Source organism: Oryctolagus cuniculus, chromosome 11, assembly GCF_964237555.1.
Source record: "Oryctolagus cuniculus chromosome 11, mOryCun1.1, whole genome shotgun sequence".
Lineage (NCBI taxonomy): Eukaryota > Metazoa > Chordata > Mammalia > Lagomorpha > Leporidae > Oryctolagus > Oryctolagus cuniculus.
The window spans coordinates 95754958-95768643 of record NC_091442.1 but is presented as its reverse complement, the minus strand read 5'-3'; the positions used below and the strand labels follow the sequence as shown (position 1 = coordinate 95768643).

Here is a 13686-nt window from a genome sequence, read left to right as displayed (position 1 = left end):
TAATCTTTGTGCCTTAGTAAATTGATGATACTAGTATCTTTGTAAATGTCTTTAACTGAAGGAATGTTCAATGTATAGTGTAATTTTGAGGAATTCTTTTATTTTTTTACAAGAATGAAGTAGTATTAGGAGTTGACTAAATACTTTAGTTGATTAATTTTTTTCAAGACTTTGTTGACTGCTTTAAAACTAAGAGGAACAGAATGTATTTTCTTTGGATGGTGTATTTGTGAAATGTGAAGTCAAGATAACTTTTAAGCAAGTATTTGTAGACTATCTTGGGATTATTCCCAGTATTTTTTCTTGTATGATTATAAATTATGATTTGTACCTAAATGACTCAGATATGCTTAATTCATGATGAACATACTTGCTTTAATTGGGTATTAGACTCACATTGAATGTCTTGATAGTTAAAATGAGTATACTACAATAAATATAAATAATAAAAATTTAGTAAATGTAGTTAACATTAACTGAACAAGATATATATTTTTGTAGAAATACAGTCTTTGGAACAGCAATTAGAAGAAGCCCAAACAGAAAATTTTAATATTAAACAAATGAAAGACTTATTTGAGCAGAAAGCAGCGCAACTTGCTACTGAAATTGCAGGTAATTTGAATCAGAACTTTTTAGCCAACAATCAGTCTCATTACCTTTTTACCTTATATGTTCTGGATATAAACGTAGTAGGTTAGTGTGCTAAGCCTTTGATATAGACTGTGGTTGTGATTAGTAGAGTTTAATGATACCCGAGTTGCTGCATAAATTATTTTATCTTCCCATCTCCTTCCTTAAAAAGATTGAATTTTTCCCTGTGGATTCTTCCTGAAGTTTATTCATCTTTTGTGGTATGCTTGATGATTAAATAGTAACATTTGAGTGAAGTTGATTAAATAATATAGTATATATTTAACACTTGGTTATGCTATTAATTATATATCTTGTTTTAAAATTTTCATGCTGTTAGATAAGGTATTGTATATCATTAAGTATAGATTAAATGCTAATTACTACAGGGTTGGTGGAATTTATGCAGTCAGAAGCATTTTCTTATTTTAGATTCATCATTTAATATAATCAGAAGTGCAGTTTTATTGTGTATGTTTAGTTTTATAGGGAATGTGAATTTGAGTGATATAGATATGCAGAGAAATATATAGGAATTCACACAAAATTATCCTTCCCAAGAATTAGTTTCATGAAACTAGTATTTATGTAACTATATTTACTTAGATATTAAATCAAAATATGATGAAGAAAAGAGTCTTCGAGAAGCTGCTGAACAAAAAGTGACACATCTGACAGAAGAATTAAACAAAGAGGCAACTCTAATTCAAGATCTGAAGACTGAACTGGTAATTTAGACACTATTTATTATGATGTGCTTTGGTTCTCATGAAATATGTATTCTGAAGAAATATTTGAAAAATGTAATCTGAATATGGAAAAATTAAAAATTGCCTATATTTTGCCACCTACATATTCATCCATATTGTATATATAATTGTTAAATAAAAATGGAATGTTAAATAACATTACCATTACATTTTTTTAGTTAGTATCAAAATTGTATATATTTTTATAGTTGCTATAGCTGTGTCTTTGATCTTGACATTCCTTAGCTATTGTTTTGGAAATGTACTTACTATTGAGATATTTCTGATTGAATTTCTAGCTTTCATTTCAAATTGAAGAAGTATAAAATCATTATATTTCCTCTATAACTGTATTTCTGTCATTGGTACCATATATCTTCAACAGTTTCACCAGGCTTAAGTTTTTTTTTTTTCTTCTTTTTTTTTTAACTTTTATTTAATGAATATAAATTTCCAAAGTACAGCTTATGGATTACAATGACTTTCCCCCCCATAACTTCCCTCCCACCCACAACCCTCCCCTTTCCCGCTCCCTCTCCCCTTCCATTCACATCAAGATTAATTTTTAATTCTCTTTATATTCAGAAGATCAGTTTAGCATATATTAAGTAAAGATTTCAACAGTTTGCACCCACATAGAAACACAAAGTGAAAAATGCTGTTTGAGTACTAGTTATAGCATTAAATCACACTGTACAGCACATTAAGGACAAAGATCCTACATGAGGAGTAAGTGCACAGTGACTCCTGTTGTTGACTTAACAAATTGACACTCTTGTTTATGGCATCAGTAATCACCCTAGGCTTTTGTCATGAATTGCCAAGGCTATGGAAGCCTTTTGAGTTCACCGACTCTGATCATATTTAGTCAAAGTGGAAGTTCTCTCTTCCCTTCAGAGAAAGGTACCTCCTTCTTTGATGACCTGTTCTTTCCACTGGGATCTCACTCGCAGAGATCTTTCATTTAGGTCATTTTTTTTATTTGACAGAGTGTCTTGGCTTTCCATGCCTGAAATACTCTCCTGGGCTTTTCTGCCAGATCTGCATGCCTTAAGGGCTGATTCTGAGGCACCAGGCTTAACTTGAATCCATCCTTGACTTCTTTCTTTTCTGTATTAGCACTCAACAACTATATGAATAAATGAATTAACTACATCTAAATTGAAGCAAACACTAATTGTGCTTCTATCTGATCTTTCTTCATTTCCATTACTGGTTTCCTGGGATCGGAAAAGAAGGAATTTAGTATTTGTTAAGTTATTGTTTTGGTCAATATATGTGTTTGTGAAAAAAGGGAAAGCAAATACAGTAGCAGTGATAACTGAATTTGCTAGATTGGACCTTACATGATAATACTATTAAATATAAGACAGAGTGAGAAGAGGAGGGGGCTTGTTTGGGGGAAGATATTAGTATTAGATGCTTAGGAGTCCAAAAACTGATAATAAGGATTATTTTAATTTTAATTTCCTTCTAATGAAACAGTCCTAAAATGCTTATTATTTTACTTTTTTATTGTAGTTTCTAATTAAAATGTGTTGTGTCGTAGCTTCAGAGACCTGGTATAGAAGATGTTGCTGTGCTGAAGAAAGAACTAGTCCAAGTTCAAACACTAATGGATAATATGACCTTGGAACGTGAGAGAGAATCTGAAAAACTCAAAGATGAATGCAAGAAGTTACAAGCAGAATGTGCTAACTCAGAGGTAATGAAGCTCAGGGAACTTAAATGTGATTGATAGTAGCTTATGTTCATATAGTGAATGCTATTGAGTGAAGCCAGGATTTGAGATTTTTCTAAGTGGTCTACCAAAATAGTATTTGCCTATCTTTCATTTGATGTGAATCATATTTGTCTATAGTTAATGTGGACTGATAGCTAATATATTTTACTTTTGCTTCATAAAGTAGATACTTGAGGATGAATGTTTGCATGCTAAACTATTATTCTGTTTAATAAATGTTGTAGACTGTGGAAAGATGAAATTTAAAGTTAAATTTACCCAATGGTAATTGATAAATGGCAACCGAATTTATCTTAGTTTGATAGGAGTAGAGGAAAATATAATTTTTAAAAATTGTATTTATTTAACTGAAAAACAGAATTGGAGGTATGGGAAGAGAGGGAGAGATCTTACATCTGCTGGTTCATTCTTCAGATGCCCTCAATAGCGCTGAGCCAGGCCAAAGCCAGGAGCCAGGAACTTCATCTGGGTCTGCCATGTGCGTGGCAGAAACCCAAGTACTTGAACCATCATCTGCTGGATCAGAAACAGAGGAGCTAGGACTTGAACTGGCACTCTCATATGAGATGTGGCATCCCAAGTATTGGCTTAACTTGTTGTACCACAGTGTTCTGCTCAAGAATATAATTTTCTACAATTACATTACCAATGCTATTTGGAAAAAAAAAATTTAGGAACTACTTTTCCCATAAGATTATTTCTGTTGGGCATGAAATTTTATAGTTTGAAGCAATCTTAAAAATGATCTAGGCTGACACTCCATCTAGGACTCCTGTTGTGAACCACAACTATCACTAGGTGGTGTATTAAATGCCTATTTGTTCCTAAGTGATCCATTCTATTGAGTTGACATTTGTTCCCCTGTAACTCATGTGCACTGGTTCTAGTTCTATCCTCAGGAATTACACAGAATAAATTGTTTCTCTTTTCACATGGATATTTTAAAACTATTCATATTTTGCTGGCTTTTTCCTCTTCCAAAATAAACATTCTTAGTTCCTTCTACTATTTCTATACAACATGACTTTGGACTGTAAATTTTTTATATAATTATGTCCTTATATGACAAACTCTATGATTTGTAATAAGTATACTGGCTTAAAAATGTAACCCTTGTTCTTTTTACTGTTACAGGCAATGTTTTGTCACAACTATTACTATTTTTTCTAAAGATTTATTTATTTATTTGAAAGAGTTACACACAGAGAGGAGAGACAGAGAGAGAGAGAGAGAGAGAGAGAGAGAGAGAGAGGTCTTCCATCCAATGGTTCACTCCCCAATTGGCTGCAATGACTGGAGCTGTGCCGATCTGAAACCAGGAGCCAGGAGCTTCTTCTGGGTCTCCCATGTGGGTGCAGGGGCCCAAGGACTTGTGTCATCTTCTACTGCTGTCCCAGGCCATAGCAGAGAGCTGGATCGGAAGTGGAGCAGCCAGGTCTCGAACCGGTGCCCATATGGGACGCCAGTTCTTCAGGCCAGGGCTTTAACCCACTGTGCCACAGTGCTGGCCCCACAACTATTATTATTTATATCCTTAAGCTTTCTTAAGTGAATATATTTTTCATATTTTATTTTTTTTAATTATTTATTTATTTGTTTATCTGAAATGCAGAGAGAGACAGAAACAGAAAGAGAGACAGAGAGAGAGGAGAGAGAGCACTCTTCTGTTCACTCCCAAACAACAAGCAGCCAGGGCTGTGCCTTGCTGAAGCCAGGAACTTTGGGCCCAGTCAGGGTCTCCTGTGGGGACCCAGTCAGGCAGCAGGGACCCAGCACTGAGTATCACTTGCTGCCTCCCGGGTTGCACATTACTGGAAGCTGGAAACTGAGGTGGAGCTGGGATTTGAACCCAAGTATTCTGATATGGGATGTGATTATCCTAACTGCTGTCTAAACGGCCAGGCTAAACACCTACCTATGTTTTTCATATTTTCAGTTTAAAAAGTTAGTATAGTGATGTTTCAGTTTGCATCTCTTAGAGGTTTTTAGCTGGTCATCTAAAGCTATCCTGTTCATAAATACTAACATGTTAGCTAGCTATGGGCATTTTGATATTTAACACTTCATTTTAAAATGTATTGCCTTTAGGGGTGGGCATATGGCATAGCAGTTAAGATGCCACTTAGGATGACCACTTACCTCAGTTCAGGCTCTGCTGCTGGTCAGTTACCAGCTGCCTGCTGCTGTGTACCTTGGGTGGCAGAGATAGTGGCTCAGATAGTTTCCCTGCTTACCTTCTGAGAAATTAAGATTTTGAGTTCCCAGCTCCTGACTTTCACCTGGTCTACCCTGGCTTTTGTGTGCATTTGAGGAGTAAACCAGAGGATTAGAGATTCTTTCTCTCTCTCTTTGCTTTCTAAACAAAATACACATTTTTTTAAGTTTATGATATTTAGATGCAGATTTCTCAAAAGGGACACTTCATAGCCCAATAAAAACCTAATCTCACAATTTTTCAAACAATTTTAGAGAGTTCATGAACTTATCCAAGTCAGTTAAAAACTCCTATAATATTCATTACCAAAAAGCAATGATTAATCTCTGAGAGCACTTCAAAAAATTCATGGATTAAAAGATCATTTTGATGAAAAAAGTTTTTGAAGACCATGCCTAGATTTTTCATAATATGCATTTTCCATCAATTTTTTGAAGATTCCTTGTATATCCACAAATGCAGAATCTGGAAAAGGCTGAATCAAAGAAGTGTCATGAGGTAAAGTCCCATTTAGATAATGTTAAAGTAGAAGTATCTAAATCTAGGTGAACCCAGTCATTAATTTCTGTACTTCAGTAAGAACTATTCTGATTAAGTCGGCCTGAATACTGATATTTCTGAAATTAAAAAAAAATTATACCCTTGTTAAGAAATTCCTTTAAATGTTATTCAAACTTTAAAAATAAATTAAAAAAATTTAATACAGTGATAAAATTGAGTCAAAATAGTGGTATTTGCTACCATGTAGGAGACCAGGATTGAGAGTTTCCAGCTCCTTGCTGCAGCCTGGCCCAGACCTGGCTGTTGAGGCCATGGGGGGAATAACCAGTGGATGGAAGATAATCTCTGTCTGTCTGTCTGTCTCTCTCTCTGTCTCTGCCTGTATGTCTGTTGCTCTATTATTCAAATAAGTAAATAAATATTTTTAAAATGTCAGTTTTTTGAAAATACAGTCTTCTGAACATTTCCAGCTGAGAATGATGGAGTAATACATGTACTTGCTAAACAAATAGAATATTAACAAGGAAAATAAACTTATGTATTTACTAGCATTTAAAAGATATGCTAGTAAATACATAAGTTTATTTTCCTTGTTAAAGATATATGTGGGAACATATTATAGCTTGGTAATGGGAAAATATTCCTGAGTAATATTTAATAATTAATATAAATTTAACTTGGAAGGTTTTTATAAATTTTATTTTTATTTAGATTAGGATATATTTAATAATTAGAAGTCATTTAAGATGAAAGAGTTCTAACTAGAGTTATAAAAATTTGAGATGAAGTTTAGTTTCCCCCTCCATTTGTCCTCCTGTATACAAGGCTAACTGTAGCAAATAGTGATTTTTTTTCCCTAAAAAAGATGTTTTTAGAAAAAAAGAAAGATGATTTAAAAATCAAGTTTTTACATTTTAACTTGTTCATATTTTAATGCAGTTTAATCTTTTTAGGTATTTTGAAATAAATTTAGAAAGGGATTTATCTTGCTGAGTAATTACACAGGCAATTCAACATCTCATATTTTTAGTAAAACAAAGATAATATTTATCCCCTGCTTCATTAATTAGTAAATAAGTAATAATGAATGCAATCTCAGGCTGTATTAAAATATTATTGACAACTTTGGAATGATGGCATAAGAGTCAGACTAGTATTATTTTTATAAGTGAACTCTTGTATTTTAAGCACCACTAAACTTTGTATACTATGGTGATCACTTTAAACATGGTTTCATTTGTTTCTCTAAGTCTGTTACACATGAGGCAACTGGGGTTCCATGATTAAAGTAATTTGTTTAAAGTCATGAACTCAATAAGAAAACCCTAGAGTTTAAATCTAGATCTTTTCTAGAGCCTGTGTTCCTATTTCTGTATCATGTTGTCACCCATTTTCATGTGGTCTGATGACTGCTTTCTATGTAAATTTTTAAGTAAATCTTGTCTTAATGACTTACTACGTTTTTATCTTCCCATATTGTATGTTGTAGAATTTGTACTGAGTAATAGCCTGAAATATTTTTGTGTTGCTTCTTATACCATTTCCATATGAAAAAAATTACTTCCTAATTACTTCATCTCATTTATTTGTTTATAACTACATTCATTTTGTAGTTCTGTTTATGCTAGCTGTATGGCACATATTTTATGATAGTACCCCAGATATTTGTGGAAAAATGGAATTAAAAGTATCATTTATTTTGGTATAAAAAATTTTGAAATTCATTCATAGTTTTTAATATACATTTTCTACATTTTATGAAAAAGGTATTTTTTGCACCAAAATAAACTCATTCTTTAATTCCACTATTCCACAAACTTTTTAAAGTACTTTTGTATTATTTATTTAAATTCAGTTGTTTTTGCTCTCAATTAAGTATGTTGATAAATTATAGTACATAAATAACTTAGTAGAAAAAGTCATTATAAATGTTACTTTTACTGAACCTAAATATTGGCTTCAAAGGAAAGCATATTTTAAGGAATTAAACTAAAAATGCGGCTTTTTGACTGTACTTCTAGTTAGGGCTAAAGGTAAATAATCTGATAGACACTGTTAAATATGTACTTATGTCTGTAACTTTTTTATTGAATGTTTACCTTATGAGTTTATTGACTTTTTTGCCTATGCATTTTTGAATGCATATAGATAATATCCAATTCTGAACATTTGAAATACTTTCTAATTGGCTGTTTTATAGGTTGATGATTTAAAGGTTAAAGTGTAGTATTAAAAGTCTAAAAGTTCACATGATTGAAAATATCAACACTGGAATTAACATATATTTGGTGTGGTATTTTATGGAAATGATTTTTAAAGAATTTTATTTGTATTCCAAATAAACATTTGAATTCAAGTTTTGAGAGTAACAATGTTTATATAGATATGATTATGTCCATATATTGCTATTAGAGAATTTAAATATTTTTGAAAGTATGCTAATTCAAGAAATTAGATTTGTAGGTATGTCTGGACATTTTTATTGTGTGCTCAATGTGTACTTTTGTCATTCTTGTCTTTCACCTTTCATCCATCATTTTATTATTTTTTTCTGCTTTCTAATGGAGATGCTTAAACTTGAGGTAATGTGTTTTTGTAATAGTTTTTAATATTAATAATATCCTAAATATACTACCTCTTATTATCATATGGCAATTTTGTGTTTAAGATAATCTTGGAAATTCAAAGACATGCTCACTTTTGTTTTGTTAATCAAATTTTCAACCATCTTTAAATGATTATTTACTAATAGCAATAGAATATTAAAATAGTCATTCTAAAGCACCCATAGGATGTTTGTTTGAAATATCATTCCTTAATTATTTTGAGTTTTTTTTAAGTAAATGTTCAATGTTGGATTCAATAATGTAGCATCAAGGAAATACTAATCTATCAGTATAACATGGTGTTCTCATGGAAATTAATAAATTTTAATTCCTTCGAGAGAGAATGACTCATTCTTTCAGCAAGTGTTTTTTGAGTGCCTAAGTAGCAGTGGGGAATATAATACTGAGTAAGACAGAGTGCATGTTCTTTTCTTCCTTTTTTTTAAAAAAGCTTTTATTTAATAAATATAAATTTCATAGGTACAGCTTTAGGAATATAGCAGTTCTTCCCCCCCATACCCACCCTTCTACCTCCACTCCTGTCCCACCTCCTACACCCTCTCCCATCCCACTTTTCATTAAGATTCATTTTTAATTATCTTTATATACAGAAGATCAACTCTATACTAAGTAAAGATTTCAACAGTTTGCACCCACACAGACACACAAAGTATAAAGTACAGTTTGGAGACAAGTTTTACAGTTAATTCTCATAGTACAACTCATTAAGGACAGATGTCCTACATGGGGAGTAAGTGCACAGTGACTCCTGTTGTTGATTTAACAACTGACACTCTCATTTATGACATCAGTAATCACCTGATGCTCTTGTCATGAGCTGCCAAGGCTCTGGAAGCCTTTTGAGTCCACAAACTCCATTATTATTTAGACAGGGCCATAGTCAAAGTGGAAGTTCTTTCCTCCCTTCAGAGAAAGGTACCGATGTTGCTGTGGATTCGTTCCTGAGAGGAGCGTGGTGGGGACAAGAGGCACAGAATTACCACACAGACCCCGGGAGTCCGGTGAAAGGGGGCCAAGGCAAGCAGCCTGCAGACTCGTTTATTTTAGTTGGTACAACAGTTTATATAGCCAAGACAGCCAATCCGGTTAAGGGGCGGTCTATGCCCTAACCAATCACAGCCTGTTGCCAGGCAGACTCCATTTGCCATGTGGTTTCCAAAACTGTCCAATCACAGCCTGTTGCCAGGCAGGCTCCATTGCCAAAGCTATTCCTGAGTAACTGATGCTCGCTTCCCAGTGGCCATCTTGGCATGGCCTTCTCATTCCACCACAGTACCTCCTTCTTTGTTGGCTGGTTCTTTCCACTGGGATCTCACTCACAGAAATCTTTCATGTAGGCCATTTTTTGCCAGTGTCTTAGCTTTCCATGCCTGAAACAGAGTGCATGCTCTTGTAAGGCTTGTAGTCCTTTGTGGAAGCCAAACAATGTATAATAAACCTAATCACAATACAAAATCAGGTAATACTAACTGCTGTGAAGAAGAAAATAAAGCAGCTTTTGGGCTATAGTGAAGCCAGGAATAATGTGAGACAATTTTTCGATAGAATGGTCAGGGGAAAAAATCTCCTCCAGGAGGATAGCAGTGAGGAGATTGAAGTGAGCAAGAATTTAGGGAAAAGCCTTGGAAGAAGGGTTCCCAGGAAGAGGTTAGAACTAGTGTAGAAGTCCAAGGCACAGATGAGCTTGGCTTGTCAAATAGAGAAACAAGTCAGTATGGCAAGAATAGAGACTGTTCTTCGAATTTTACTGATAGTGACATCTGAAGAGGGAATGTAAATTATTTTCTTTGAAATTTCTCTTTTTGATGTTTATTTTTTCCTGAAATGTAAACATAATATGTGACCTTTATAAAAGGTTATGATTCATAATATGCAGAAGAAAAAGAGAGCGCCTCCTGTAATTCACTCTTTTTTTTGGTCCCTTTCAGTAAATTTGAAAATTTTAATGTTTGCATTTATGTTTATAAACATTTCAGTTTTTCGAAATACTTGAATTTAGTGTACAAAAGATAAACAAAACACCAAATATTTAGTTCTTTAGGTGTTAACTTTGTGGAATCATTTAGAAGAACCTGTCTAAATTCTATAAAATAAAACATGGCACCATATTTTTTTTTATTATATTTGCTTTGTATCTCCTTATTTCATTTTTTTCTACATGTTGTAATTTATCAGTAAGCCAGGCTTGATGTTACATTTGGCTTACTATATTTTATTATTTAAAGAAACTGTTTTTGTTTGTTTGAAAAGCTGAGAGACAGAAAGAGACAGACAGACCAAGAGTTATCTTCCATTTACTTAAATGCCTGCAACAGCTAGGGCTGGGCCAGGCTGGAACTAGGAGTCTGGAACTCAGTGCTGATCTACCGCTGGATATAGGGAGCCCAGTACATGAACTATCACCTGCTGCTTCCCACAGTGAGGGTACACATTAGCAGGAAGCTGGAATTGGAAGAAGTGCTGGAACTCAAACCTGTGCAGCTCTGATATGGGGTGTGGGCATTCTAAGTGGTATTTTAGCTGCTATGCCAGATGCATCCCTCAGCTTACTAGAATTTATAATCTTCAGCATGAAATCATGGTATTTTAATATAAAATGCTATTTATTTCTGCTTATTATATGTCAAAAACTTGTGCACTATCCTTTGGTAAAATATTTATAAGTAGAGATTTAAATGAGATAGTTTGTTTTGTGATCAGTTGATTTTTGTACTATATGATTAAACATTAAGAATAATTTAAAAAACCAAATTGTTCCTAATGTTTCTGTTAATATCCATAATCTTGCTAACAAATTGATTCTGAGATTTAATGTTGTTAGAAATAGTAATTTGAAATACCATCTCCACTACTTCTATCCGAGTTAAGGATATGTGATCAGCTTATTAACAGATGGTATGCCTTTAACATGAACACAGTCAAAAATACATGAATACTTAAACATTTTCTTCTTTGAAGTAAATGAAATTTATATGTCAATATGTCAGTTCTTATATGTAATGCTGAAACACCCTAAATATGGTATAGCCATAAAATATTGTGACAAATTGCCTTTCTCTGTATCAGAATTGGTACGTTTAAATGAATATTTTCCTTAAGAGGTCAGTCCATGCACATATATCAGATATGTTGCCATTCCTAAGGATGTTGTTTTGAACTTTCTTTTAATTGAATTTAAACTACTTTGTAAACCATTCAAAAATAGTTTTATTAATTTTTGGTTATTAAAATAAGCTCAAATGTCTGATCATTTAGTTCAGTCATTTACCTTATTTACTATGTTGTATTTAAAACTTAAAATCAAAGCCACCATAAATGGACAAAGATATACTGTCACTGAAAATCCTTAAAATAAAATGTATGGTAAACTTGGGAAGAGTTTCCAAACGAACTGTGGTGAAAGATCTCTTGAACAAAGGCATTACTGACACAATAAAGGGTTTTCTTTCCAAGGTGTCTTCCTTAAAGATGATAGCACTTACTTGTACTATATAATATTACATAATTATTGACGTGTTTAATAAATAACATTTTCAAATTTGTGCCTTACCCACAGTATAGAGCTTATCCAGAAACAGACAACAATTGTAACTTTAGAAGTAATTGTAAACTTTAGGAATGTAAAAAGTAAAGCCAGTAAGCAGTTCTAGAAATATAGAGTTCTTTGTTAATGTCATTTGCAGTAAACCATGACTAAGGCAATATCTTTTTCAATAGTGGTTGAGTTTTATAGAAGCTTGTATTTCCATGGTCTTTGCTTACCTGTCATTTCTTATTTTTTAATGATCAAGTAATTATTTTAATAAGAAATATTAATTTCATCTTTTTTTAAAAAGATTTATTTATTTAGTTGAAAGGCAGAATTACAGAGACGGAGAGATAGAGGCAGTGAGAGAGAAGTCTCTGGTGGTTCATTCCACTGGTGGTTGCACTAGCCAGGGCTGGGCCAGGCTGGAGCCAGGAGCTTCATCCATGTCTCCCACTTGGGTGCAGGAGCCTAAGCACCAGGGGCATTTTCCACTGCTTTCCCAGGTGCATTATCAGGGAGCTGGATTGGAAGTGGAGTAACCAGGGGTTGGAACAGTACCCGTATGGGATGCTGGTTCTGCAGACAGTGGCTTTACCCACTATGCCACAATGATGGCCCCAATTTTATGTTTTATAACATTTATTAAAATGCACAATTACAGATTCCTGTCTAGCTCTTACTCCTGACCATAGAGTGATCTAGCTTAATGAACATTTCTATAACTTTAGTTTGATAACTTTTTTGGAAAGCACATTTTTATTACAGCTGATTTGATGATTCAGATCAAAATCTGTTGCAGATCTGAAATTACGTATCTTAAAAGGAAAAGTTTATGCCATAGAAATTGGGGAGAAAATAGACATAACTTGTGTAACCTCTTTAAATTCTGAAGGATTAAAGTATAGAGTTTCAAAACTAATAAATTAAAAATTACAGTTTACTGTTTACTTCAGACACATAAAATAAGATGTCAACATTTCATTTCATGTAAATGAAATAAATTAAATTATGCATCTTGGATAGATTTCAGAAACTAATTTCAAGCCAAAAAAGGTGTGAAGTAGCAATAAATGTGATAAAGAGTCAAGTTGAAATTTCCAAGAATTATTTCAATTTATAACAGCAACACATATCTATGTAATCTTAACATCTTTCTTTCTTTCTTTTTTAGACCACGATAAGTCAGCTAAGGAGTGAACTTGCCAAAGGCCCACAGGAAGTTGCTGTATATGTTCAGGAACTACAAAAGCTTAAGAGTTCAGTTAATGAATTAACACAAAAAAATCAGGTAATAATTTTAAAGCTAGATATCATGGTGAATTGATTTTAACTATCTTGAATTTCAGTTTTTTGCATTTTATCTGTATCTTGGCTCAGTACATTGTTATTTACTCTGAATATATTTTAGTGTTAAATATATTCACATTATTGTGCAAAGTAATTTCCAGGAATCTTTATCTTGCAAAGCTGAAATGCTATGCCCCTCCCACTTAGCTTCTGATAACTATCATTCTACTTTCTATCTTTATGAATTTTATTGTCCTAAGTGCTTCATATTAGTAGAATCATACAGTATAATCATTTTGTGACTGACTTATTTCACTTAACATATTGTCCTCAAGTTTCATCCTGGTTATAGCTGATGTCAGAGTTTCCTTTTTAAAGCTGAATATTATTCCACTGTATGA

At 33.1% G+C, this 13686-nt stretch overlaps 1 protein-coding gene across 8 annotated transcripts in view; it reads left to right on the top strand.

Annotated features, from left to right (window-relative positions):
- Positions 1-13686, top strand: part of EEA1 (early endosome antigen 1) — a 472296-nt gene that overhangs the window by 382006 nt on the left and 76604 nt on the right. For all 8 annotated transcript variants that reach the window (XM_070052691.1, XM_070052692.1, XM_070052693.1 and 5 more), the window contains 4 exons: positions 502-615; positions 1240-1361; positions 2932-3087; positions 13170-13286. In XM_070052691.1, coding sequence (XP_069908792.1) covers positions 502-615; positions 1240-1361; positions 2932-3087; positions 13170-13286 — 509 coding nt within the window. The remainder of the gene's footprint in view (positions 1-501; positions 616-1239; positions 1362-2931; positions 3088-13169; positions 13287-13686) is intronic.